The sequence below is a fragment of the Podarcis pityusensis genome (assembly GCF_964106645.2).
Source record: "Podarcis pityusensis genome assembly, chromosome: 8".
Lineage (NCBI taxonomy): Eukaryota > Metazoa > Chordata > Lepidosauria > Squamata > Lacertidae > Podarcis > Podarcis pityusensis.
In genome coordinates, this window is record NC_138033.1 from 48642423 (window position 1) to 48670275 (window position 27853).

Sequence of the window (27853 nt, forward strand, 5' to 3'; positions counted from 1 at the left end):
ACATTCAAAATAATAAAGATATGGAGTCAGGCCATTGCTCTGTCTGTCTCAGCATTATTGAAACTGACTGGCAGTGGCTCTCTGGGAGTTTCGGAGTGGGGGGTGGCGTTTCCAGGCCTCCCTGGTGATGCCAGCGGGGACTGAACCTCGGGCATTTTGCATGCAGAGCTGGTGCTCCATCACAGAGTTACAGCCTTCTCTGCTCTCGTGAGGGGCAGAGGGAGGGCTGGGAATAGCCTGATCTTGGCCCCAGTTTTGCTAACACTTCTGTTCATTGCTTTCATTGGCAATCTGAAATCCTGTCCGCAACAAATCAGACACTATTCTTAAATCAAAATGAATATGGTTTTTTACCCTGAAACAAACTGCTTCTTGTTCAGGATTCTTTTAGGTCTCCCTCCATCGGTTCTCATATCAACACAGAAGAGAGGAAATAAAATTGCTCTGGATTGCGAAGACTTCTTCTGTTTTGCAAACACGGAACTGGTGTGTATCCTGTCCTAAAGAACTGCAGTGCTCTTGATAACTGTTCCTGGCTGTGTGTTTTGCTCTCTGGGTGTGCTGTTGCTGAATCTTCCTTCTGGGGCTTAAAGCAGCCTCAGTGACAGAGCAGTCTGCTTCAGCCGTCCTCAGCTTGCTACTTTCCAGATGTTTTTTTGACTACACAGCACAGTTTCATGATGATAGGAGCTGTGGCCCAAAACTTCGGATGGAGCCACATTAGAGAAGGCTGGTCTACCACTTTTTAAAGAATGTGGCCCTTATGCTCGCTTGCTGTTTTGGGGAAGATCGCTGCCCTTGGAAAGGGACCTGATCCCCTCTCTCTGTGATATCACTCTGATCTACTGCCTGCTAACTTGAGAGGAGCAAACCCCAAACAACCTGTGCTGCCAACAGCCAGAATAAAACCATCACAATCTTGGGTGTGGGCACCATTGAGTCAGGGCGCACCTACATTTATGTGCTGATTTTGAAGTTATTATCCAGATTTCCTGGGAATGCTTTCCTCACTCTCTGAAATTCCTTATTCACATTTTTACAGAGGAATGTCTGCTCCAGAGGCTGTGTGCTCTCCTACGACATCACATCTCATTTCTTCAGGGTAATGTAACTGCAAACTCACCTCTTGTCTTCTGAATTTCCCCCGACAATATGGGGTTGCAGGGAAGGAATTTAGTCCCCTGGCAATCCTATGTAGTCTCTCTGTGTGTGAGTGCTGTGCAATCCATTTAGAATGGGTAACGAGACAGTTTCCTATGAGGGCTGAATGTGGGCTTGGAGTACATTTTTTAAAATCCTCCCAAGTGTTGTTTCTCCACTGCTCCCACTCATGCCAGTGGAACACCTGAGGGACATGGCCTTTGTGCTGCCTACCACAGCCTGATCCCCCCCCCCCCGGTGGTTTTTGACAGCAGCCCTCGGTATCAGGCTGATGAGAGCTGTAGTCCAAAGCAGGGGACCAGGTTGGCTTAGGCTGCCTTAGTGAAGCGCCTTTGCTACCTTAGTGCTCTGAAGTCTGCCTTAGTGACTGTCCTTGCTGTCCTTCAGGGCTTGCTGAGCGCCAGCTTGGAGTGTCACAAACCTGCGCAGGAGGTGACTGCCATTCTCACCTTGTGTCAAACCACGTGCCCTATAATCCTGGGTTCTGCAGCGGTAAGAGGCCCGTGCTGTTGATTTACCTTTCTATATGTCTCCTTGCAGTTCCAAAAGCTCTTGGCTCAGGTGGCGGAGCACAAGACTCTTAATCTCAGGGTCATGTGTTCGAGTCTCACGTTGGGCAAAAGATTCCTGCATTGCAGGGGGACCAGATGACCCTCATGGTCCCTTCCAACTCTACATACAATTCTATGATTCTATGATAATATGATGCAAGTTCTCTTAAGCAGGAGCTTGATCAGCCAGGGTGGTTTTGGAGATCATAGAGGTACACTTTTTGGAGGAGGGTGGGTGTTTCTAACACCATAATAGCCCATCCTGAGCAAATACTATGCCGAACCACTCAAAATAAATTCTTGGTTTAAAATAGCCATATTAAAACAGGTGTGTTTGGTTTTTTAAAGCACCAGTCCTAGTTCTGCCTGCAGATATTTAGGTCACACAAGAGCCTTCTGTATTAATAACAATAAAGTTTTTCTGTTATGCCTCATGAATATTCCTCTTGATGATCCTAATCCTTAGAAAAGTAGCTAGTTGGGGCCCAGAGTATGGGGCGTGGGGATGACGACACTTGATTCTGCAACACTGCTCAAATAAAGTCGGTGAGGAAACCCTATGTAAGAGTGGCATGTAAAATGGCATTGATGCAATTTTAAGCAGTGGCTGATTTGCGCTCTCTGTCTCGACTCCATGAAGTGCTGGTGGCAGAGGCTGGAGCCTGTGCTTTTCTCGGAGTGGAACAGACTCTTCGGCGCTCCAGTCGCACAGGGATTGCAGAGCCTCAAGGAGTTGCAGACCTCTGTCAGCAGGTAACTCCAAGGAAGCAGCTCACACCCGAGAAGCTGTTGAGCTTCTGTGTTCCCTTCATGTCTCCCACTCCAGCCATGAGAAGAGATGGGGAGGGGTTGCATTCCTATTACCTTTTTAGCTCTCACCTTGAAAAACTTGGTTTTGGACTTCCAGGTGTCTCTACATCGTCTCTTCTCAGCCATGTCACACACCTGATTAAGGAGGGCTGTCATCTATGAAAAGGAGCCCGCTGGCCTTTCAACTGACAACTGTTTTGTCTTTACCACTCAGGTTCCTCTCGCTGGAAGCAGCTTCCCTGGTCTCTGACATTCCATGGATCTCTGCTGCCTTTCTCCATTTCACTGTGCAACGGCAAATGGTGCATGAAAAGATGGCTGAAGGGCTGAAAAGGCTGGGGTCTGAAGCAGAGCAAGTAAGATATTACATTTTGCATTTTGCTTTACCATGATGTGTCCATGATGGCACAGAGGGTGACCCTGGCTTCTGCAGACTAGACCAGTGGGTCGACGTCAGGCTTGAGAAACTCACTTTGTGTGATGCATGCATTTATTTTTTTCTTTTACCTGACAGCTCTTGGTGAACCTCTTCTTCTTTTCAGTCGTGGATTTCATCTCAGCGATAGTAACCCCACAGGTAAGTAGATTTCTCAAACTGCCTGGTAGACCCAGGGCCTTCATTTGTCACTGTTCAACTGTCACGTAAACTTGCAGAGGTGGAGTGGAGGCAGATAGCTCAGTTGGTTAGAGTATGGTGCTGACAATGCCAAGGTTGCAGGTTCGATCCCCGCAAGGGACAGCTGCCTATTCCTGTATTGCAGGGGGTTGGACTAGATGATCCTCAGGGTCCCTTCCAACTCTATGATTCTACGAGACATAAAATTCCTGTACTTTTAAGTATGCAATGATGGTTACAATCTTCGTCTGTCTGCTGCTTATCCTGAAAGGAAGCCTGAGAAGTAGGAAGCTCCTATAGACCTGTTCTTTATAGATGGGTAAACTCATGGAGAAAGGTAGTGGAGTTTGCTCAAAGTGACCCAATGGCTGTTCCCAGTGGCTCTGGTAATGCCTCCAGGGTGTACCAAAGAGGGGAGGTACGTGTGTGCTTTTCCCCTGTAACTTGCAGGAGGGCGTGGATGCTCACAAAGCCTTGGATTGGAGCTCAAAGCTGCTTCAGGGCTTGGAGGAACGAGGTGCATCCTGGCTGGCCGTCTTCAGTTCAGCAGTGAAAGGTACGAACGCTCCTTCATAAGCTGCAGCCATCTGAGGGTTGCAGCCAGCTAAGTACTGCTCAGGCTAGACCATTAACAGACAGAACTTCTGTTACTTTCAATGGATCTAGTGGAAATGAGTTGGATACAACCCCCAAGGAAACTGTGAGAAACGGTTGATTGAAAGCTGGCGCCCAGCTAAGATCTGTCTCTTTTGGCATTGCAGACCACAACCCTTACCAAGTCCTGCATGGTACTGTATCACATCAACACTTGAGGCTGTTGCCGGTTGCTTTCTATAGGTAAATTTCACAAATGTATTCTGCGTGTAATGTATATACTTGCTGAGAAAATCAAGGGTACCAGAAACTTGACAGGGCCACTTTATGCACTTGCTTAACTGATACATCCAACCACCCAGTAACCCCAAGTTAAGAAAGAAGAACCAGAGTTTTCATTGTGTTGAAGTGACTTGATACATGTAGATAAATCATCATTACCACAAAACCCTTCTAAACTTGTTTTGAATTTTCAAGTCAAAAGACACGGCCGAGTGACTCGGCTGCAAGTCTGCCTGCAGACGTACATCTATGCAAAGCGAGGAGGGAGCCTGACCTGGTCACACTTGTTGCCTGCTTGGTCTGCTAACTTGTTCTTTCTTCTGTAGCCTCGTCGTCACCTTTGAACCAGGACACCTGGTTAAGGAGCATACATTCCTGTATGTTGCCGTTGACATGTACACACAGTTGCTGCAGCTCTTTATGGATGGGACAACAGCAGTGGGACCAAGCCTGCATTCCACTGAGCCTGTGAGCATCTCATCCCCTTCCCTTCCATTTGTTTAGATCAGCCCCTCTGCTTCCTTCCAAAGTACAGAACCATCCTGTTCCCTTTTTGGCTAGCCACAGCCTTTATTTGCCTATTGTGTTGACTCTATGAGTCATTATTTGGGCAGCACCCACCTCGTACCTGGGAGCACCTGGAACAATTAGGGCTCAGTGATGAAAGGGGGATGTGTGTGAGAGAGAGACTGCAGCTGTTCTGATAAACAGCCATGTCAGTCAGCTTTGCATTTCTGTCTTTGCTGGCTTCTTGCAGTATATATAGTTTTACCTCCAAGCAAAGTCACTCAAGGAAAACCAGTGTGGTGTAGCGGTTAGTGTGTCGGACTGGAACCTGGAAAAACCAGGACTCAAATCCCCAATCTGCCATGAAGCACACTGGGTGACCTCGGGCCAGTCACTGCCTCTAAGCCCAACCTACTTCACAGGGTTATGGTGGGGATTAAATGAGTTGGGGAACCACCGATACCACCTTGCACCCCTTGGAGAAAAAAGGTGGGATATAAATGCAATAAATAAAAGTCTGAGTAAGATCAGTCTACAGAAGTATTATTCACTGTTTCCATTCTGAAAATGTGTTCAAAGTAGAAGCAGATTTAGCTTAGATACCAGGAAGATGTTTCTACCAGCGAAAACTGCCCATGGGCGAGAATCCATTTGAGAAAAGCTACACCAACCAGAGGTTAGAACAGGGATGGGGAACATCTCTCAGTTGTTTTGAGCTCAACCCTGTTGTTGGGAAAGCAGAATACAAATATTTAATCTAGATCTCTGTAGTCCTCAAGATGTGAATTCCAGCTCCCCTCATCCCATGCCATGCTAGCTGGGGCTGACTTCCCTGCCCTTGGATTAGATGAGTCGCCAGCTGCATCCCTTCTGGTTCCTGCAACTCTTAAGCTGTGGCTTAGTTGCAACATTATTTGAACGGTGCCTGTCTTTCCCAGGAGGAGTCACTGGCGCTGATAAGAAGAGCACGGCAGTTCCTGCTACGTGCAGTCCCCCAGTGTCCTCAAGGGAGCTTTTCCAGCCTCCAGCAGGTGGGTGAAAGGTCTTTCTGCTCCCTCAAAACTTGGGAAATCCAGGGCTGCTGGCAACACTGTGGATTGTCCTGTTGATCCATCCAGCAATCAGTTCAACAAAGCCAATGGCGACTGGCTCAGTCTTTCAGCCCTCTACTTCACACTTCCTTTGCAAAGCTCTTCCTATTTTATTTTATTTGGGTATGGCTTTGTACAGAGGTCATATCCAGCATTTATTCTAGGAGAAGGGGACAGAAACTCAGCTTCGCCATTTTAGAGGGGGCGAGCACAAATTAATAGTAGGACTTTTGAGGAAGAGAAAGCTGAAATGTGCCCAATATTGGTCTGGCTGCACCCAAAGACTGGCCCTTGCTCTGTATCTCCTAAAGGCCTTCTTAAAGTGGAGGCGTTTTCCAGCCCATTTGTGGGTTTCATTTACTGGAAATGCTGGGATTGAACCCAGGCCTTAATGCTTTGCATGTCTGGCTCTATACCTGAAGCACAAGCCCCTGAGTAGGATCCTCTGAGGCTCTTGAGCAGTTATTTCCTATTCTCCAGTCCTCTGGTTGCTTCCAACCTCGTGTTACTGGCAAAAGAAGGGCAAGGAAGACCGTGCCTTTTAAAACTTAACAGTCGTAGTGGGTAGGAACCCTAGCTCAGTGGTAGAGCACATGCTTTGCATCCTTGGCAACTCCCAAGAATAGAGCTGAGAAAGGCCCTTTTCTGCCCAAGAACTGCCAGCCAGTCTGACCTGGTATCCGGCAGCTTCCTCTGCTCCTAGCCTTGCCACCTGTGCGCTCCAAGCAGGAAGCAGCTGTGCCTTGACTCTTTGCACACCTTTGGCTCCTTCTGTCCACAGGTGTGGTAGATTACCAAACACTATGACCTGTCCTAGAAATGACATGGCCAGGCCAGAGATCTGTCTTTTCAGAGTGCTGCTGGCTGACTGCAGCGAGGCTGAACCGGTGGCAGCCTTTCTTTACAAACTCGACGTCATTGTGCTGTCTGCGGACAGTCTGCTCAAGGATTTAGCTTCAGAAAGGTAGCAACGCTTGACACCAGACTCTTTTCCTTCTTAGCTGATGAGTCTCTGTGAAGACTTGGACCCAGAGATGAAGGCTGCCCTTGTGAACTCCAGTGATGATGGGGATCTGCTTGATGAAGAACTACTCCTTTTCTGACTGCGGAAGTCCAGGCAGGCAGGCATGGGGCGATTCCCTGCCCACCCAGACAAAATGCATGGACGGGGAAAAGTGGACACGCCTGCAAAGGCTTAATCTGTTCAAAGTATGGTGTAAATAATTTATTACAAGCATGACCATGACTTTGTAACAATAAAAACCATGTTACAAATATTCTGGTTCGTCTTTCTTTTTCAGATTGGCTTTGGAATTTAATTTAAAACAAGAGAGCCCCTAAAAATGAGCCTGTGCCTATGGCCAACACACCTTTATAACAGGTGCGATACCTTTTCTGAGCTCAACCAGTCGCCACATCAGAGGGAAGGCAGGACAGCCTGCTTCCTTTGGCGAGACGGATATGGCTCTGTAAGACACTGCTACGGTCTTGGACACAAACACACACACGGAGAATAGTCACAGCAATGGAAAGCTTTTCACCAGCAAGCAGAAGTGAGTCCCCACCCCTTTCTGTTTTTTGGAGGATCCGTTAAAACGTATGTTTAAAACTCCCACTCTGTGTTGCTTTATGCAAAGCTGGATCAGGGCTCCCATCCAGGGCTCTTTCAGGTGGGCTCCTGCTGTACGCTCAGTTCCAGTTTTACAGGATGGTTCTCTGCAGTCTCTGAAGCCTCCGACAGAGCCTCTGGCAGAGCCTCTTGCTCCAGCTCAGCAGCCTTGGCTTTGTCCTGAGTCTGGGTGAGGGGATGCACCATGGACATGTGGACGTTGAGGTTGTGGGCCTTTTCAAAGCGCTTCCCACATTGGTCGCAGGCAAACTCCAGCTCAGTCTCTGCTTTGTGTTTGGTCATGTGGTACTTGAGGGATGCTCGCTGCCTGCACTGGAAGCCACAGATTTCACACCTGCAGGGGGAAAGCAGAAAGCGGACCTCAGACCTGCCACCTGGTCTCATCCCCATGAAGGAGGGGGAGCAGCAGCACAGCCTCAGCCTTGGAAGAAATATATCAGCTACTCTCAGACAGGTGAGAGGATGCTTCCAATAACCAAGTGTCTTTTATCTACTAAGAACCCTGAATACTGAGCTGCACTTGAGACCATTGCTGGGGCGGGAAACATGCTTCCAGATTTTAGTTTGGATGTCCCGATCAAAAATCCAGGACGCTGGTGGACGCTGTGTCCTCTCAGTGGGAATGGAATATCCTATAGGAGAAGTGACAGCTTAGCTCTTGCTAGAGTCAGACACTCCTTATAGACCGGAGCCAGCCCTCTGTTAGGAACTGGTGCTTTAACAAGACAGACTTGTATGGCAGCAGCACTCCTTCATTCTGAAGTGCAGGAGAGGCCACAGTCCACCAAAAGAAAACTGAGTGCTGCTCTCCACTATGGCAAAATGATCAGTCACATGTACAGTCGTACCTTGGTTGACAAACACCTTAACAGTAGAACTTTTTGGCTCCCGAATGCCGCAAACCCAGAAGCAAGTGTTCCAGTTTGAGAATGTTCTTTTGGAAGCCGAACGTCCGGTGTGGCTTCCGATTGGCTGCAGGAAGCTCCTGCAGCCAATCGGAAGCTGTGCACTGGAAGTCAAATGAACTTCCGGAACGGATTCTGTTTGGCTTCCAACGTAAGACTGTAGTTCTGCATTGAGACAGATGGTTTTGCAGGAAATGTTTCCCAAACCAGTCCTAGAATCATCATTTCCCACACTACTGGACGTATGAACCAAAAAACCAATCCCAGGACCCAAAATGTGTGTGTGCGCGCTTGTGTGCCACATCTTAATTTGGAAGTGTCATTACTGGCGCATCTGCAAGGGAGATGACCTTTCTTCAACCACGTTAGGGCATACTAGTTTTCAAATTCAGCTTTGAGTAATCTTAAGATGCCCCATGAAGGCAACACAGCTTATCTGTAAAAGGCCATAGGCAAAGTGTGCTTACTGGAGAGGCTTTGCTCCTGAGTGGCGCATCTGGTGAACGGAGAGGTGTTTGCGTTGCTTGAATGTCTGGCCACATTCGTCACAGATATAGTTCCGCACCTCTGCAATGGGAGAAGGGAACAGGGTTGAAAATCACAATGACTTGGGTGGCTGTAAAAAAAGTGGTTTAGGAGAATTCATGGAGTAAAAGGCTATCAACAGTGAGTGCAGTACTAAGCCCCCCCCCCCCCCCACCTCGGCATCAAAGGCAGTCTGTCTCAATACTAGCAGCTGGAGAATGTGTGTGAAGAAGTCTGATGCAGGCTTTCCCTAGGTATCTGGCTGGCCATTGTGGGAGCTGCGAGCTGGGGATGCCCCTCTGGCCTGACACCAGCAGCCCAACCTCTTCTTATGTTACTGGGACTCTCTCCATCATTGACACTCTTGGAAGACTTTGATTAGGGGCTTCTGATTGCATTTTGTGTGAACCTCTTAAAGAGACTTCATTACATTAAGCAGTAAATAAGTAATGAAAATGAAATGAATAAAAAGAATGGCGGCAGAGGAGGGGAATAAGATGGCAATGTTTTCTGCAGTTTTTCCACAAAAGTAACTAGAGCACTTTTCCAATGCTTTCTCTGATGATACAGAGGTCTGCACAGTTTGTGGGCAGGTTAACCGCAGATCCATGAATATCAACATTATTTTTATTTTTTAGTTTCTTAAGTTGCTTCATACAAAACAGCCTGCAAACGACCTAACTTAACAAAATATAAAAACAGATAATGTCAGGGGTTCAGGAGCAGAGGCACAGGAAAGGGAGGAAATAGAGAGCGAGGGGGAGGAGTCCGAAGGTAATGTTAGCGATGACAGCGGTCCGAGGTCTCTGAGTCTTTCCAGCGAATCGGAAGATTCACAGAAAGGGGCTCCCATGGTCAGAGCAAGGGGGGTGCCGAGGGGGACACCCCAGGAAGAAGGGGCCAGAGGGGACTCAGAGAGAAGCAGTTGGAAATCAGGACCAGCGTCCACACCAGAGTGCAGTAGGGGGGAGGAGTCCCAGGCATCGGGATCAGGCGGCGCACTGCCAGTGGGAGGACATGAGTCAGGATTGGCCACGCCTCCATCGGGGAGCGAGGAAACGGTCGAGAGGAAGGTTGAAGGCTGGGCGCGCGCGCCAAGTTCAAATGTACAGGAGGGCGGTGCAGTTGGCAGCCCGGATAGGGAGCCAGGTCCCAAAGCCCGCCGAAAAGACGGGGAGGAGTCAGGGGGGTCAACGTCAGCGTCAGAAGAATCCAGGAAGGAAGGGACCCCGGGGGGTAGCAGGACCCAGAGGAGAAAGGAGAGACGGAAGAGGTGGAGTAAGGCTAGAATCTTAAACTGGTGTACAGGGGGCGGAGACTCAGATGGAGCTTCGCCGATCTAACCATGAGACGTAGAGTTGCACGCAGCAGCTTGAGAATGGAAACTGTAACTCAATAAAGACTTTTGTTTAATGATCGCTGGCTAGCGTGATCCTCTGTGAGCTAGGATCTGGAAGCAGCTCTGACAGTAAGCTCCATCTCATAAATTGTGGGCATCTACGGCCTCGCGGAGAGGAGAGAAAGCGGGTGCCTACTAGCGAGCTCACGAACGGCAGACAATATGACGGCCGAACAGCAGATAGCGGAACTCAGAGAAGCAGTGTCACGACTGAATGCCGAGGCTCTTGCATCCAGGAAGAGAGAGGAGGACGCAGCTGCCGCCTACAGGGATCTCCAGGTCAGGTTGGAAGTGCTTACGAAGCAAGGGCAACTGACACCCAAACCGGAGGGGATTGGGTTGGGGAGACGAACAGGCGGTCTGGTCTCTCACTTCGATGGGAATTTGCAACAGTACCCCAACTTTAGAGCAGATGTAATGTGTGCACTGCAACTGCTGAACAAAGACTTTAGAGATGAGCAAGAGAAGGTGGGATTCATCATGTCCCATTTGCATGGAGATGCTAAAGCATGGCTGCGCAATTTGTGGAGAGATAAGGATCCGGCGCTCCAAAATGCGGATGCCTTTATTAAAGCGATGGATGGGTGCTTTTTATCAAGCATTGACGTGGATCTTGCTCGGCAGCAGATACATGGACTGAAGCAAGGGAGGGCCAGCGTAAGGCAGTACCATGCCCGCTTTTTCGCTTTGGTCAGTGCTCTGGAATGGGACAGAGATTCGGCTCCTGTAAGAGACCTGTTTTGGGAGGGATTGCACGGCTCGGTTAAAGATGAAATTGCGAGGGGGGAGAGACCCCGGACCACGCAGGAGATCGTTCAGAGGGCGCTGGCGGTGGGGGTGCGGCTGGAAGAACGTCCGTGGAGCAGTGGCGAAGGGCGTGGAGGGCGCGAACCAGCCAGGGGCTCCTCCTTCCTTCCCAGAGAAGCAGCGCGTGCGCAATCCACGCCTCCGCCAGGAGGAGGAGCGGAACCTATGGAGGTTGGAGGTGCAAGGGCTCAGTCAGCAGCCAGAGCCCTAGCACCGGCAGCAGTGAAAGCGAAGCCTCCTAGAGGGAACAGGAAGTGTTACATCTGCGATGATCCACAGCATATGGCGAAAGAGTGTCCCCAGAGGCTCCACAAGCACACTGCAGCCTCAGCAATGGTAACTACAGCAACATAGGCTTTACGCCAAGCTGGAGAAGTGCCAATTCGACGTGACCGAGGTGGATTTCCTGGGCTACAAGTTGTCTGACAAGGGGCTCGCCATGGACAGCGCCAAGGTTCGAGCAGTGTTGGATTGGAAAAGCCCACGCAACCGGAAGGAGGTCCAACGGTTTGTCGGCTTCGCGAACTTCTATCGCAAGTTTATCAAAGGCTTTGCCATGCAGACAGCGGCCATCACGGACACGCTCAGCTCCAAGAAAAAGAAGTTCATCTGGACAGAGCAGGCGGAGCAGTCCTTTCAGGCACTCAAGCGTCTCTTCGCGTCGGAAGAGCAGCTGCTTCATGTCAACCCCAGCAGGCCGATGAGGGTGGAGACAGACGCTTCGGATAGAGCCGTGGGAGCAGTCCTGCTGCAGAAAGACCCGCAGGGGGCTTGGAGGCCGGGAGCGTTTTACTCCAGGAAGCTCAGCAAGTCTGAACAGAACTACACCATCTGGGACAGGGAGTTGCTGGCCATTCATGCAGCATTCAAAGCGTGGAGGCACTTCCTGATCGGCGCCAAGCACACGGTGCAGGTCTGCACGGACCACAAGAATCTGGAGCACTGGCGCACGGCACAGTTCCTGAACCAGAGGCAGATACGTTGGGCTGAGTTCTTTGCGAACTTCGACTTCCGAATAGAGTATGTCCCGGGGGACACCAACATCATGGCGGATGCTCTCTCCCGTAAGCCACAGTATCTGGAGGAGGCAACGCCAGCGGCCGCCATGCACATCTTCGCACCGACAGTGTGGGCGTGCGCTGCTGCCACAGTTGACCTGGAGGCGGTGCGACGAGCGTTGCAGGATGACTCCTTCGCGCAAGCAAAGATGGCAGAGGTGCGCAAGGGCACGGCAGCGACCGACGAGTTCCAGCTGCGAGATGGATTGCTCATCCGTAAAGGGGCCATCTACGTGCCGGGAGACGAACTTCGCGCCAAGGTACTGCAGCAGCTGCACGACGCGCCCACTGCCGGGCACTTTGGCAAGGAGAAGACGGTGGAATTAGTCGCCAGAGACTTCTGGTGGCCCGGAATGAGAGGGGAAGTCGCGGACTACGTGGCGAGGTGTGACACCTGCCAGAGGGCCAAACCAGTGCACAGACCCCCGGCCGGACTGCTGGAACCGCTGCAAACTCCGTTCGAACCATGGGAGAGAGTGGCCCTGGACTTTGTCACGGATCTGCCCAGCTCGAGGGGCAAGACGGCAGTGCTAGTGGTGGTGGACATGTTCACCAAAATGGCCCACTTCATTCCGTGCGCAAAGGTGGCCACAGCGGAACAGACCGCCAAACTGTTCATAGACCACGTGTTCAGGGTTCACGGTCTGCCACGGTCTATCCTGTCCGACCGGGGGCGACAGTTCATCTCGAACTTCTGGCAGAAGCTGATGGGTTTCCTGAACGTCAAGATCAACCTAGCGTCGGCAAGACACCCGCAGACCAACGGACAAGCGGAGCGAGTCAACGCCATCATGCAGCAGTACCTGAGATGCTACGCAAATCAGCAGCCGGCAACATGGGTGGACTACCTGCCGCTCGCTGAGTTCGCCTACAACAACACGAAGCACGTGTCCACGGGGGTGACACCGTTCTTCGCCAACAACGGGAGGCATCCCAGAACCTTCCCGGGATTAGAGAGACTGGGGGAGGGGGAGCCACAGGCAGCGGAAGCCTTAGCGTCAGAGTTGCAGGAGGTTCACGAACAGCTTCGGAGGCAGTTAGAACTAGCAAAGCACGCATACAAACTGCAGGCTGACAAGCACAGAAGGGTTGGGGAAGACATACAGGTGGGAGACTGGGTTTGGTTAGCAGCCCAGGCGGTGCCGGCCAGATCGTTAGCGAAGAAGAAGCTCGGACATAAGCAGCTAGGCCCTTACCAAGTCGAGGCACAGGTCAATCCAGTGGCCTTCCGGTTGACACTTCCGGAGGGATCCAGAATGCACCCAGTGTTCCATAGATCAGTGCTCACGCCCTACAAAGCACCTCACAGATTTCAGGAGCCGGGCACGGCACCAGACCCGCTCAGGGAGACGCCCCCAAGGAGGGGGTCGCCAAGGGGGGAACCCATCAACGAGGTCACAGAGATTTTAGACTCGAGATGGGGGGAAGAGGGTGTAGAATATTTTCTCGCCAGAGAAGGTACCCCGGCCAGCGCCAACAGTTGGGTGCCGGACTATGCCTTGGACGAGCCTCTTCTCAAGGACGAGTTTCATGCCCTTTTCCCACACAGGCCCATGCCAGCCGAGTATTTCGACGACTGGCTTTTCACACCCACATTTTCAGCCAGCACATTCCAGGGGTTCACCTCGGACGAGGAACCGGCACTAGAAACACGTTCCCCGGAGGGATCACCCTCGGGGTCGGCCTCAGACCGTTCCTATTGGTGGGACGATCGACCAGAGGAGCAGTGGCGCAGGAAGTGGCTGGGGGGTCCTTGGCAGGCAACGTCCCCGGAGGAGACCGGGGGAGAGACGGACATGGACGTGTTGGGGGAGGACCTTGGGTTCAAGCAAGGCGGCAAAGAGATGGAAGCAGAGGAAATCGAGGTCGGCGAGAGCACGGAGGACGAGCCGGACTTATCCGGCTGGATGCACGCCACGGGGGACGAACTGTATCCGGCACTCACCCCCACAACGACGGAGCACCCAGTACCCACACCTGAAGGAGGGGAGGGGGGAAGGGGGGGCTTCGAGGGGGGGATGGATGTCAGGGGTTCAGGAGCAGAGGCACAGGAAAGGGAGGAAATAGAGAGCGAGGGGGAGGAGTCCGAAGGAAATGTTAGCGATGACAGAGGTCCGAGGTCTCTGAGTCTTTCCAGCGAATCGGAAGATTCACAGAAAGGGGCTCCCATGGTCAGAGCAAGGGGGGTGCCGAGGGGGACACCCCAGGAAGAAGGGGCCAGAGGGGACTCAGAGAGAAGCAGTTGGAAATCAGGACCAGCGTCCACACCAGAGTGCAGTAGGGGGGAGGAGTCCCAGGCATCGGGATCAGGCGGCGCACTGCCAGTGGGAGGACATGAGTCAGGATTGGCCACGCCTCCATCGGGGAGCGAGGAAACGGTCGAGAGGAAGGTTGAAGGCTGGGCGCGCGCGCCAAGTTCAAATGTACAGGAGGGCGGTGCAGTTGGCAGCCCGGATAGGGAGCCAGGTCCCAAAGCCCACCGAAAAGACGGGGAGGAGTCAGGGGGGTCAACGTCAGCGTCAGAAGAATCCAGGAAGGAAGGGACCCCGGGGGGTAGCAGGACCCAGAGGAGAAAGGAGAGACGGAAGAGGTGGAGTAAGGCTAGAATCTTAAACTGGTGTACAGGGGGCGGAGACTCAGATGGAGCTTCGCCGATCTAACCATGAGACGTAGAGTTGCACGCAGCAGCTTGAGAATGGAAACTGTAACTCAATAAAGACTTTTGTTTAATGATCGCTGGCTAGCGTGATCCTCTGTGAGCTAGGATCTGGAAGCAGCTCTGACAGATAAAATTAATTAACAGCCAAATTAAAAACAATAAATTTGCAATTCAAAATTCCTAAAAAAAAATTCCAGCAATACAGGAAGAAGGACAATTTTTGTCCTATCCAACTAAAAGATGAGCACCACAGTAGAGGCTAACGTAACCACCAGAAGCCTGGACTAAATAAAAACGTCTTACAATGATGGTGCCAGGCATGTCTCCCTGGGGAGAGCATTCCAGATGGGGGCCCACCACTGAAAAAGCCTGTTCTCCTGTGCCATGTGTGATGCCTGATTCTGCCCAGGGCATTTCTTTCTCTTCCATGCAAATCCTCCGTCATTCTCTCATAAGCACAACATACCTGTATGAATGAGCTTCACATGGCGCTGAAGGTACCGGTCAATCATGAACACCTTGTTGCAACCTGGATGCGGGCAGGGCCTTTCTCTGACCTCCTCATGATGCTCTTTGATGTGCTTCTAAATCCAAGAAGAGAGATGGAGATCTTCACACAGAGCCAACCTTTCACTCCATGCAGGTTTGCATGCAGTGACAATCTGATCACCTATGGCAGGCGCGGCTAACAGGGCCCTCCAGAGGTTTTGGACTACAAGTCCATGTCCTGGCTGAGGCTGATGGGGATTGTAGTCCAAAACTTCCTAAGGGCAACTGGTTGGCCAAAGCTACTCCACAGCAGCAATCACGTGAGCAATCACGTGAACAGAATGAGAAAGGAGGACACTGCATCCATTTCCTCAAACTGGCAGCAAAATCTGGATCATAAGCTTTTCTCCTTGTTTTTCTCTTGTAAGCTAGGGTTACTCCCTCCCGTTAGGCAAGGCTGTCAATCATTACAATCTGGCTTTTGATTGGTTCGCTTCCACCCAAAGGAAATGGGGGAAGGTGGTGGCAGGGAGAGAGAGACACTTGTTGCAGAAAGTAAAGTCCCGCTGTGGGTCTGACGACTCCAAAGCTAAATGTAGCTAGTAGTTATCCACATACCTTCATGCCATCTGCACCTCTGTACACAGCTGTACAGCCCTGATAAGGACACTTGTAAATGGTGGGCAGCTCTTCCCTTAAAAAAAGCAGAGGAAAGAGTAACTGGTGAGTAGGTTGGACCATTCTTGGTGGTGGGAATCTCACACCTTGGAAGCTTTGGGTATATGATACCTTTCACATTTGATTTTCTTTTTCCAGCCAGGTTTGGGTCCTGGCTTCTTCCTTATTTTGGGTTCTTCAAGCTTCTTTGCTTCTCTGCTTTCAACTTTCCTGTTGTTGGATACCCTAACAGAGGAGGAACAGGGAACTGTTGCTGAATGTCAACTGAGGTTATAAAACAGGGGTGAACGACCACCCTACCCCTGTTGAAGGCTGCATCTCCCTATTTCTGCCCCCCTCCCCAATGCCTACATGAAATTAGGCCAGCGCAAGGATCTCAGGCTGGCCACCCATTAATAAATGCAAACATTTGAAAGCCTTACATAGAGACTAAATTGTTGAAATAAAGGAAAGTATCCACATCACTCGTTTCAACAGCACAAGGATTTGCACAATGGAACATTCCCACCCTCTCCTTCCCCTGCGCTCTCCACAAATCTGCTCGGAGGGTTGAGGGAGCCACTAAAACAGACTGAAGGGGCTTTTAGGGGTCAGGAGAATATTCCATTCTACAAACCCTTGCACTGACAGAGCGTTTGCATAGCTCTACTTAAAATACAATCCCAAACAAATGAACGCATTTGTCAGGAGGCTGAAAAGAAACCTGCTCACTCCTAGGAAAAGAGAGAATGTGCGAATGGGAGGGGAATGGATGTGGGCCTTTGCCCACTGAGAGTGGAGGAGGTTGCAAAAGGTCAAATGAATTCGAGAGAAAGAAGCTATCACTCCTGTCTTTTGCCGCAGCAAAAGGACAAGAAAAAGCCCTCACCTCTTTTCTGGGTAAGGCTCAAAGTAGTCGTCCGAAGACTGCGCTCTCTTGTCGTTCTCGTCGTCACTCAAGGAGTACCTGAGAAAGTAAACAGGCCCTTTCACTAAAGGAGAAGGCAGGCGAAGCCTCATTGGGCCTTTATGTTGACAGCGGGGGGGAGCTCAAGAGAAACTGCTGCAAGTCTGGCTGCCCCAAAGTGAGCTTTCCTTCTTCAAGAAAACAACACACTCCAGACAGTGGCCCAGAACCACTCAATGTAAAGGCCGCTATGCTACAAAAAAGCGAGCAGAGAAACTGCCCTGCCATGTGGGTTCGTGGGCATCAAATAATTGGAGTCTTTTAAAAAGCAAGTGCCCAGCTCTAATCAGTTCCATGCTTAAAAGCTGAAGGTGGTGCCTGCAAAAGGTTTTGGACCAAAGTAATGTAGGGAGCTGCCTTACACCAAGTCAGACCAATGATCCATCCAGGTTGGTATTATACACTGACTGGCAGCAGCAGATCTACAGAGTTTTAGGCAGGGGGCATTCCCAGCCCTACCTGGAGGTGCTGAGCATTGAACCTGGGACCTTCTGAACACAAGGCAGAGGCTCTACCACTGAGCTATAGCCTTTCCCCATAAGACCACTTGCTAAGACTCTGCCTAGGCACCTCACCTGCCCACTGTTTGTTGTTGTTTTTGTCAGCTACATTTCTGTAAATCACTTAGAGGTGCTCCTTTTTTTTAAAAAAAAAACCCAAACCATCAAGTTTTATATACATTCTATTAAATAAGTAAAATAAATACTAGATAAGACTGCCTCAAGTGACATCCTTTGGAATCACTGTCAAAGGCAGTATGGATTTGTATCTGTCCACATTCTGGCCCATCAGTGAGAATAATAGATCCAGTTTCATAAAAAGAAACCTGGATACTTGGGCATCATTTATAACCTTTGTGAAGAACAAAGGTTATAAACAGAGATAGTAACTGCAACAATTAATGTGAACTAAACTTAAGGTAGTATTAAGGAGTTGTTACAGTTAATAATTTTGTATTTTTACTATTGGACTGCATTGCTTCTAACAAAGGCCACAAAAACCGCCCTTTGTGATGTCCTGATCCCCTCCCTCCACCCCCTAAGCCAGCCGTCTCCAGTGACTGGACTCTCCCGTGAGGAATGAGATCCACTCCCGCCCCACAATCATTGTTCATGCTTGCAAAGGTCACATTTGAATCCCGCTCTTCTTCTCTCACCCCTCAAAAAGGTCACTGAACTCGTCTTTTACCCGCTCATCCGAGGCTGCAGAGGGAACCGGCTTCTCACTCAGTGGCCCTAGAAGACGGAGAAGAATGCGTGTTGCAAAGGGAGCAAAGGAAGGCACAACATTCGTCAAGGCACAACAGTCCTGCGGCACCCAACCCAACGGAACATAAGAAGAGCCTGTCTGCTGGGTCAGGCCCACCCAGGCCAGCATCCTCTTCTCGCGGTGGTCAGCCAAAGGATGTGGGCCTGAGCTCACCTGGGCAAGAGCCTGCTTCACCATGAGAGGACGTGAGTGTCTGGGCACACTGGCTGGAGGGAAAGCCAAATTAACCGGGGGGAAATTAAAAAGCAACAAGAATGCAAAGGGCATGCCTGGTCCCAGACAGCTGAGCTATAAATCAGAAATGCTGGCACTCAGCTCTGTGAACGCACTGCTTCCACACAGGCTTGAACAGCTGAACACTCAGAGATAATAATAATAATAATAATAATAATAATAATAATAATAATAATTTATTTGTACCCTGCCCATCTGGCTGCGTTTCCCCCGTCACTCTGGGCAGCTTCCAACAAAGATTAAAAATACATTAAAATGTCACACATTAAAAACTGCCCTAAACAGGGCTGCCTTCAGATGTCTTTTAAAACTCTGGTAGTTGTTTATCTCTTTGGCATCTGGTGGGAGGGCGTTCTACAGGGCGGGCGCCACTACCGAGAAGGCACTCTGCCTGGTTCCCTGTAACTTGGCTTCTCGCAGTGAGGGAACCGCCAGAAGGCCCTCGGCGCTGGACCTCAGTGTCCGGGCAGAACGATGGGGGTGGAGACGCTCCTTCAGGTATACTGGGCCCAGGCCGTTTATGTGTATATTGTGTATATGTGTATATATGTGTATATTGTGCAAAGAAATGTGCAAAGACCTGTGTGGAGTTGTGACCCGCAATCCCCACGACATCCTGGAGAGACATCCTTGGCATGCCACTTACCTGGACTGCCATTCAGAGGGCAGTCTGGCTGCGGCAGGCTTTCCTCCTGCAAAGGAGCTTCCGAGGCATCTTGGAAGGAAGGCAAATCCTGGCTCTCCGACACCCAGCTTTCTGTGCTAAGCGCAGATGGAGGAGTCCCGCTTTTTGCAGGTTGCTGGCTGGCTGCCATATGAGTGGCGCCACGCTGGGGTTCCGGCGGTGCTGCCGCAGCAACAGTACAGTCAGCCCTCACCCCGTTGCCCGTTACATGCGCCTGCTGCGGGGCAGGGCCCTTGTTCAGTTCCCACTTGACGGACAGGGCGTTGTCCACCAGCAAGGTGCTGCTGTCCGAATCTGTGTTCATGACATAATCATGACCCTCTTCGCAGCCCCACACGGCCTGGATGATCCCGCAGTACTCCGAGGACAAGACGCCTTGCAAGCTGGGAGCAATCTGGCAGCTTTCAGCGTGGTTGTGGGTCCACATCACTAAGTTGTGGAGGCACTGGGGGCTGGATGTGATCAGGTCTGCTGTTGGCAGGGAGAAAGACAGAGGGTAGCAGAGACCAGGCATGCCACTGAAACCCCTGCCCCACACCATAAGCCCCAGAATAACTGGCTGGCATGGACTATGGCAACTGTGCTAGGTGGTAAAACACACACACACACAATCAATCAATCAATCAATCAATCAAGGTTGTTGTATTTTATTTATGGAATTTATAGTCCACCCCTCCTCCTGAACACATTGCTTTCTGTTAGGCAGTGTTACCTCTTGAAATTACACCACCTTCAGCTCCTTGGAGGAAAGATGGACTAGAAGTGTAACAGATAAACAATAAAGCCATGCTACAAGTCTCTAGGCCCGGATGGCTTTACGGCAAAATATTATAAGATATTAAATGAACAATTAGTGAACCCATTGAAAGATGTCATGAATGAAATACTGAACACAGGCGAAATCCCAGAAACATGGAAACAGGCCTATATAACAGTAATTCCAAAACAAGACGCAGATTTGCTGCAAATTAAAAACTATAGGCCTATTTCCTTGTTAAATAATGATTACAAATTGTTTGCAAATATCCTAGCTAACAAATTAAAAAAAATATTAAATGAATATATACATCAAGACCAAGCTGGGTTCCTACCAGGAAGACAAATGAAGGAGAATATAAGGAATATTTTGAATATAATAGAATATTTGGAGGCTAAAAATGAAAAGAAAGTGGCAATGATGTTTATAGACGCTGAAAAAGCCTTCGATAATGTTTCTTGGAAGTTCATGATAAAGTTGTTAGAACAAATCAGAAGTGGTCCCAAGTTTTTAAAAGCAATAGCGGCAATCTATTCAGAACAAAAAGCTAAACTAATTATAAATCAGGTGATAACGGATGATTGTAAGATCCAAAAATTAACAAGACAAGGATGCCCATTATCACCATTATTGTTTATTCTGGTCTTGGAAGTACTTGCCAAAAACATAAGAGCAAATAAAGAGATTACAGGTGTAAAAGTTGGGAAAAGTGAATTCAAGTTAAAAGCGTATGCAGATGACTTAGTGATAACAGTGGAAGAACCTAAAACTTCACTCCCTAAAGTAATAGAAAAAATTCAGAATTTTGGGGAAGTGGCAGGATTTAAGCTAAATAGGAATAAAACTAAATTATTAGTTAAAAACATGAAGGAAGAAGAAAGAACCGAATTAGAACAAAATATTGAGATTGAAGTCCATAAAAAGGTTATATATTTAGGGATTTGGTTAACATCAAGAAATATAAACCTATTTAAAAATAACTATGAAAAAAATTGGCTTGAGGTAAAAAGAAATTTAGAAATATGGAGCAGAATGAATCTCTCAATGTTAGGAAAAATATCAGCGATTAAAATGAATGTGTTGCCTAAAATGCTATTTCTTTTTCAATCAATACCAGTCATCCTGAAAGATGAATGCTTTAAACAATGGCAGAAAGAGATTTTAAGATTTATCTGGGGGGGCAAAAGGCCAAGGATAAAACATAAAATACTTACAGATGTAAAAGATAGAGGCGGGTTTGCCCTCCCAGACCTTAAATTGTATTACGAATCTGCTTGTTTGGTATGGATCAGGGACTGGATGAGATTGGACAAGCAGGAGGCACTAGAACTAGAAGGACATGACAACAGATTTGCTTGGCATGCATACTTAGGGTACGGGAAAGGGAAGATTCATAGAAGCTTTTACAACCATATAATCAGGAAATCATTAATGAGAGTATGGGAGAGATATAAAGACTTATTGGAACAAAAGACTCCGTGGTGGCTTTCACCACATGAAGCATTACTTGGAAAGAAAGGAAAATGGCTCACATATGCTGATTTATTAAAGGAACATGATGGGAAATGGAAATTAAGAGATTATGATGAGATCAAAGACCACTTTCAGAGTTGGTTGCATTATCGACAATTACATGAAACATATAAAGAAGACTGTAAGAAAGGATTTAGTTATACTAGATCTAGGTTTCAAACGGAAGTGATTGAAGGGAAAGTGAAATTACTGAAGGCCGCATATAGCATACTATTAGAATGGGAGACGAAAGATGAAGAGGTAAAATCAGTTATGATTAAATGGGCACAAGATGTAGGTCACAATATTATGATGGAGGATTGGGTTAAATTATGGAAAACTGACTTAAAATTTACAGATTGTTCACTATTGAAGAACTACATGAAGATGATGTACAGATGGTATACAACACCAGTGCAGCTAGGGAAAATGTACAAAACTAGCTCAAACATATGTTGGAAGTGTAAGGAAAAGGAGGGAACATTTTATCATATGTGGTGGGATTGTAAAGTAATTAAAAAAATTTGGGAAATGATATACAATGAACTGAAGAAAATGTTCCATTTAACATTTGTTAAAAAACCCGAGGCATTTTTGTTGGGGATTGTAGGGAAAGACCTGCCAAAAAAGTTGAAAAACATCTTCATGTATGCGACAACGGCTGCGAGAGTTCTGGTAGCACAAGGATGGAAGACTGAAGAAATCGCAACTAAAGAATCATGGCAAGAAAAATTGATGGATTATGCAGAACTGGCAAAATTGACACATAAGCTACGGGACAAGGATAACTGTGACTTTAAGGATGAATGGGAACCTTTCACAAAGTATTTGAAGACGCAACAAAGTGAACTGGACTCCTTGGCAGGTTTTGAATAAACATCCACAATTTTTTGCTGATAATAATTAGCTAAACAGTTGGAGGATCTATACAACTCTGTAACATGCAGAAAATAGCATTATTGGAGAAACCAAAGACTGGAACTGAGGGAAGTCGGGGGATGGGGTGGGGTGGGGGGATGGGTTTGTGGGGGGTGGGGGAGGAAAAATGGGGGGGAATAAGGATATGTTTTTGGAAAATATGTTTTGTTATAACTTTGAATAAAAAAAAACAAAAAAAAAAAAAAATAAAGCCATGCTAAATGCATGCAGCTTTGCATCTGCTGAAGGCAAGGGATGATGAGCTACTGCTTCTTTATACTGAGCTTGGAAGAAGGAAAAACCCACTTGAATATCATCCTGCCTAATACTTGGTTTGCAGAGAGACTGACAGTGGCAAACAGTTGTGTGGGGCTTCTTGTGCAGAAGGGTTTATTTACTGTGCTGTGGCTTTGTCTCATACACAAATCAGGGGTGTGCACTGCAACGTTGATCAAAGCCTTTCTTGAAATGATGGATCAGAGACCAAGTACAAACTGTCATATTATTATGAAGTATACAGAATAGATCCATGTTCCCAACAGATCTTAGAAATATGCTTGCCTACACTTAAAAAGGAAAAACATTATTTACTTTGTTTATTCATATTCCACCCTTCCTCCTGAATGTTGCACACATTGTTTTCAGTGAGTAATTGCTAGATGCCACTGTGTCTATTTTATTTTGTTGTTTTTGTCTTTATTATCTTGGAAATAAAATTCAAGAAAGAGAAAAAGAGTTTGCCTGAACCTGTGATCTGGCAAAAGAAGCTGGGGAGCCCTAGCTAGAATTGCACATGGCTGGCTCGTTGGCACTCAAAAGATGAGTTTTCCCTTTCTGTAACTGATGCTGAGTTATTTTATTTTTGGATCGGTGTTTTGCACTGTTTTTATTTTAGATATCTTTGTGCTTTCATACTGATGGTATCCTGCCTTGGGACTTCTCATGAAGGGCTGCTAAGAGATGTTTTAGATAAATAAAAATACTGCCTTCCCAAGCGGACACTGGAACTGGCCCTAGAGTGCAAAGACCACCCTGGTCCCCACTAGTCATAGGGAAATTGCCAGAGACTGAGCACCACATCAGCTATAAGCATAGGCAAAGTGGAAACTGTGGAAGCAACAGGGCAGCCACAACTGACATCAAGGAGAAAATTCAGAGGAGCCAAAACAATCCTACTTACCTAGAGAGGGAGCATCTCCTTTTGCAGCAGGAAGAGGAGGTTGGGCAAGGTTGTCCCTGTACACAAAACAGACGGCAGAGCAAATCAGATGCCTTCTAGGGAGGACAGACTCAGGCAGCATGTGCTCTGGTCTCAAAGTGGCAGTTTCACAAACAAAAAATGTGCACAGGCAATTTCCAGCTGCTGGAAACTGGACTTTTGGCCTTGCAAATAAGGCCACATACATTACGAACCCACAAAGTATTTCCCTAGCCCTCTGTACGAAGTGCAAGTCATTAGTGGGACATCAGCAGCCTAACAAAGTATTTTGTATACAGCTCATAAATGTCTGCCTGCTTGGGGGCCAAGTCTTGGTGGCTACCGAGACAAGCCACAAGCAGCCCAGCCTCCCGCGAGTGGAGAAATCCGCTCAACCTACTTTCCGTGTGGCTTGAGGTGGCCAGTGGGAGACAGGTTCACCTTCTGGATGAAGGCCTTGAGGATGCTGCGGCACTTGTAAAACTGGGCATGGCACTTCTTGCAGACAAACTGGGGGAGGGCCGGGTCTTGCCGGACAGCCACCCCCACCAGCCGCTGGAAGTCCGTGAAGAAGACCTGGTCCATGCGCCGCTGCTTCTCGGAGCTCTCCCCCACCACAGGGACCTTTCCAAAAGCGTTCCGCAGGCTCCGAGAGGAAAATTTCCCGTGGCAAAGCCGGCAGTAAGCGGTGCTCACACCCCGGCCGAATCCTGCAAGGATTTCAGGAAAAGAAAGAAGGTCACTCTGAGACTAGCATTGCCTTTGGAAGCATAATGAAGGTACAAGGCAGGCAGAGGGCCTTCTTGGTAGTGGCGCCCTCCCTGTGGAATGCCCTCCCTCCAGATGGCAAGGAGATAAAGAATTACACAACTTTTAGAAGACATCTGAAGGCAGCCCTGTTTAGGGAAGTTTTTAATGTTAGATGTTTGATGTTTTTAGATATGCTGTACGTCGCCCAGAGTGGCTGAGGAAACCCAGCCAGACGGGCGGGGGTATAAATATTATTACAGTGGTACCTCGGGTTACATACGCTTCAGGTTACATATGCTTCAGGTTACAGACTCCGCTAACCCAGAAATAGTGCTTCAGGTTAAGAACTTTGTTTCAGGATGAGAACAGAAATTGGGCTCCGGTGGCGCAGCAGCAGCAGGAGGCCCCATTAGCTAAAGTGGTGCTTCAGGTTAAGAAGAGTTTCAAGTTAAGTACGGACCTCTGGAACGAATTAAGTACTTAACCTGAGGTACCACTGTATTATTATTATTATTATTATTATTATTATTATTACTACTACTACTACTACTACTACTACCATTGGTCTACCTACCTCTGTATCATCTACCTGGCAGCAGACCTCTGGGGTATCAGGCAGGTAGCTTTCCCAGACTTGCCTGGAGATGCCATTGGGGATTGAACCAGGTGACTTCTGCATGCAAAGCAGGTGTCCTGCCACTGAACTACAGCCCTTAAAAGACTCCTGGGCAGAGCAGGATGGCAGGAGGCAGGACAGAGGAGAAGCAAGCCCAACCGTTGTGTGAACTAACTCCCAGAGCATGTAAGTGGGTGGCAACCAGAGAAACACTATTAAATGGTCCTTGCCAAATACCCAGGAACATCCTTTTGGGACATGGGGGGTTGAATTTAATGTATTTGTCCTCTGATTCCATCTATCAAACTTTCCATGATCACAACACGTAAAAGCATGGCATTCTGCACCAGATGCATAACTCAGCATCCTAAAAACTAGGAGTTTCTTCAAATACACCCATGGATGCAAACATAAACTTGATATTGCTTCAGGGAACTGAGCAAGATCTTCAGTTAGTGAACACAGGGGCAACCTGAGCTGGAGTAAAGCATCAAGCTGAGCGTTCACCCCTGCTGTTGCAACCAGGAAAGGCAGCCCTGGTCATATTGTCACTGCCCCCCCCCCCACTCCAGCCCTACCTTCTGGCATCCTTCCGCCTTTTTTGTCTTTGGCTCAGAGAGCAGTCCTTGCTTTGAACCATCCAGCTCCTGCTTTGCCAAGAACTATGAGAGAAACAGGAACCAATTTCTTTTGTTTTCCTGTTTGCTTTCAAGCAAGTTCTGCTGTCTGTGCAGGGACCTGGTTTGCAAACTGCCCACAGCCCCTCTGCAGCACTTCCTGACTTGGAGGAGACACAGAGATGATGTCAGCAGTCTTTACTGTGGCACTGGTCAATCAGGTGACTCGTTGTCTCAGAGGCATAGCAAGTCTCCTTTTGATCATGGGTGGTGGCTCCAGCCCAGCACCCAGGACCCTTTTTCGTCCAGGACTCCTCCCTCCCCTGCCACCAATTCTATGAGAGAGCAGAGCTGAATATTTTAAAGTAGAGAAGGCAGACAAATGAAACTAAGGTGCCGCAAATCAGGCCTAGAAAACATAAAGCATCAGCTTTCTGTTTTGGTGCTGTTCTGAACATTTTCCAGGGTACCAAGCTACCTGTGATTTCTTTTCATTCCTGCAAAAACCACTCCAAGCAGCACAAAGGTTTTCTCCCCAAACCCTCAGCCTAGACTTCCCCAGAACTGTCTCTGCTAAGCTACATAAAAATATCCATTCACCAATCAGCTTTCCCACGTAATAGTAAACACACTATACTTTCACAGCACATTCAAAACATATTTCCAGGCATTGGAGTTTTAGAGTTGCTGGGAATTGTAACTCTGGGAGGGTAGACAACAGTGCCTAGAATTCATTCCCTCAATAACAATAAGGAAAAACAGGGGAACCTGCAGTCCTCCAGATGTTGCTTAGACTACAACTCCCATCATCCCTGACTACTGGCCATGCTGGCAGCTTGAGACTGCTGGGAACTGGAGTCAAAAGACAGCTAGACCGTGCCTGGTTAGTGAAGGCAATGGAAAATTTAAACAGGCACATTTACCTGATCTGAGGCCAAGAACAAGGGTTACAGATTAACACGACACAAAAACATCCAAAGTTTCAACAAGTACATTAAGTACAGATGTGTTTCTGCTATGGGTATGGAGGTGCAATTGCAACCCACAACCCACATGTTGGCATATGAGCTGGCAGTGAGTCTGGGACTATCTCCACACCAAATCAGTTCAGCAAATGTGGAACAAGATGGTGCCCAGGTTATTACATCTGGAGAAACCATTATCCCACATCACACCTGGTATAAGACTGTAACAGGACAGGTTTATGATTTATAGCTCCCCATAAGGCCTCAGGTTGCACACCTCTGCAAGGGGGGGTGGAGACCAGAGCATGTGGCTACTAGGTAGGGGAAAGCTGATTGATTCCCTGATTCCCTGGTGTTGGGGAGCAACACCATCGTGGTCTATCTAGCAGCATCAAATATGTATCGTCTTCCAAAGAATTATCAGCAAAAGATAAATATAAAAAAATGCAAGTTCCTGTTCTAAGACTGCAAATTTGTGAGTGAACCCCATACAACTAAATCATGATACAGGGAGGAACAATATATGAAAATGGATAAGAAACCATTTGCTGCTAAGGAATCTGGGAGCTGAAGTCCTTCAACCTCTGGAGGAAGGCCAGAGGTTCGTGTCAAGTCCTCTTCCTGGTTCATCCACCTGGCACCTCTCCATGCCTCTGATGAGCACTGATGGCTTCAAAGTGGGAAGCCAGAGCTTCTGTCACCCCTGCTAGGTACTTATCAGGGCCTACCCCACTGCACCGACAGCCTAAACAGTGAGATTTAAGGAGGCCCAGCTCAACCAGCTGCCCCAGCGCCCTCTACATCTCGGCAGTTGCACGATGGTTGCGACTACAGCTACCCGGGATGGTGAAAAGTTTTAGGTGCGCCTTGAGGGTGGCGGAGCAGTTAACCTAGGTTGTGCATGTAAGCGCTACAAGAAACCCACGTCACTGGACTCCAAAGCTGCCCACTGGAGAGCTCCGGGTGGCAAAAGGCACGGGCTCCTGCAGTTAGCATTTCAAACGTGACCGATTGGGAGAGGAGAACGTTGGCTGTTTGCGCGCTCGCGCCTGCCTGCCTGCCTGCTTGGCGCACATCAGCGACGGATGTGCTAACCCAACGAACAGGAAAAGGCATTCTGCACGCGCTCTGTTCACTGCTTTTCACATCTTAAGGCCCAGCCCCGGCACTGGAAGCAGGGCAGCCTAGCCCAGCCCAGCTCCGCCGCCACCCGCTGGCCAGTCCAGCCCCGGTGCCAAGGCGCCTCCGGAGCGCGCGCGCCCCTGCCCGGCGCACTTCCCGCGGGGAAGCGCGGCTTCCTTCCGAGCGCGCACGCGGAGGATCGGGCCGCCCGCCGGGTCCCCGGAAGAGCGCGCTGCCGGGGTGCCCCTGTCCGCCTGCGCTTACCAGCTGCCGCCGCCTCCGAGGCTGGCGAGGCCCACTGCTCGGGCTCCGGCTCGGGCTGCTGTTCCTGCTCCCGGGAGGTGGCGGTGGGGCGCCCCCGGCGGGCCCGGACACTCTTGGCCTCGGCTGGTGGCGGCGGCGGTTCTGGAGCGCCCCTGGCCGCCGCGTCCGCGGGTAAGAACCGGCCGCGCCGATCCCGCTTCATGGCCGTGCAGAGCCCGGCCCGGCCCCCGCTCGGCAG

At 49.0% G+C, this 27853-nt stretch overlaps 2 protein-coding genes across 8 annotated transcripts in view; one reads left to right on the forward strand and one right to left on the reverse strand.

The window, feature by feature from the left end:
• Positions 1-27853, forward strand: part of FANCA (FA complementation group A) — a 260177-nt gene that overhangs the window by 30530 nt on the left and 201794 nt on the right. For 2 of the 4 annotated variants that reach the window (XM_081017750.1, XM_081017751.1), the window contains exons 33-43: positions 381-486; positions 1043-1102; positions 1549-1653; positions 2353-2465; positions 2737-2878; positions 3037-3099; positions 3589-3694; positions 3900-3975; positions 4341-4482; positions 5460-5552; positions 6614-6889. In XM_081017750.1, coding sequence (XP_080873876.1) covers positions 381-486; positions 1043-1102; positions 1549-1653; positions 2353-2465; positions 2737-2878; positions 3037-3099; positions 3589-3694; positions 3900-3975; positions 4341-4482; positions 5460-5552; positions 6614-6715 — 1108 coding nt within the window. In that variant the 3' untranslated portion in view covers positions 6716-6889. Of the gene's footprint in view, positions 1-380; positions 487-1042; positions 1103-1548; positions 1654-2352; positions 2466-2736; positions 2879-3036; positions 3179-3588; positions 3695-3899; positions 3976-4340; positions 4483-5459; positions 5553-6613; positions 6890-27853 lie in introns of those variants that run through there. The other 2 variants (XM_081017753.1, XM_081017752.1) reach the window with 2 other exon arrangements.
• Positions 6823-27832, reverse strand: ZNF276 (zinc finger protein 276). Of its 4 annotated transcripts, none has more exons than XM_081017791.1 (11): positions 27616-27832; positions 23682-23991; positions 23264-23319; positions 18858-19364; positions 17865-17943; positions 16631-16708; positions 15874-15987; positions 15703-15778; positions 15062-15179; positions 8615-8714; positions 6823-7576 (listed from the first exon to the last, which is right to left on the reverse strand). In XM_081017791.1, exons 1-11 carry the CDS (start codon positions 27815-27817, stop codon positions 7279-7281), a joined length of 1938 nt encoding a protein of 645 aa, XP_080873917.1. In that variant the 5' UTR covers positions 27818-27832; the 3' UTR covers positions 6823-7278. The 4 variants fall into 4 exon arrangements, with proteins under 4 accessions (XP_080873917.1, XP_080873916.1, XP_080873919.1 ...); XM_081017790.1 differs by having other exon boundaries at positions 18858-19367; XM_081017793.1 differs by lacking the exon at positions 27616-27832 and adding an exon at positions 26812-26893 and having other exon boundaries at positions 18858-19367.

What these genes read in the sequence shown, in the direction of transcription:
- ZNF276 (XM_081017790.1), bottom strand. Translation starts at nt 27,817, where the DNA reads ATGAAGCGGGATCGGCGCGGCCGGTTCTTACCCGCGGACGCGGCGGCC. An exon ending in AGGAGATGCTCCCTCTCTAG is followed by an intron (nt 19,368 to 23,263) that starts GTAAGTAGGATT and finishes CCCTGCCAACAG; the next exon opens with CAGACCTGATCACATCCAGC. An exon ending in GAGGTGCAGATGGCATGAAG is followed by an intron (nt 15,180 to 15,702) that starts GTATGTGGATAA and finishes TCTTGGATTTAG; the next exon opens with AAGCACATCAAAGAGCATCA.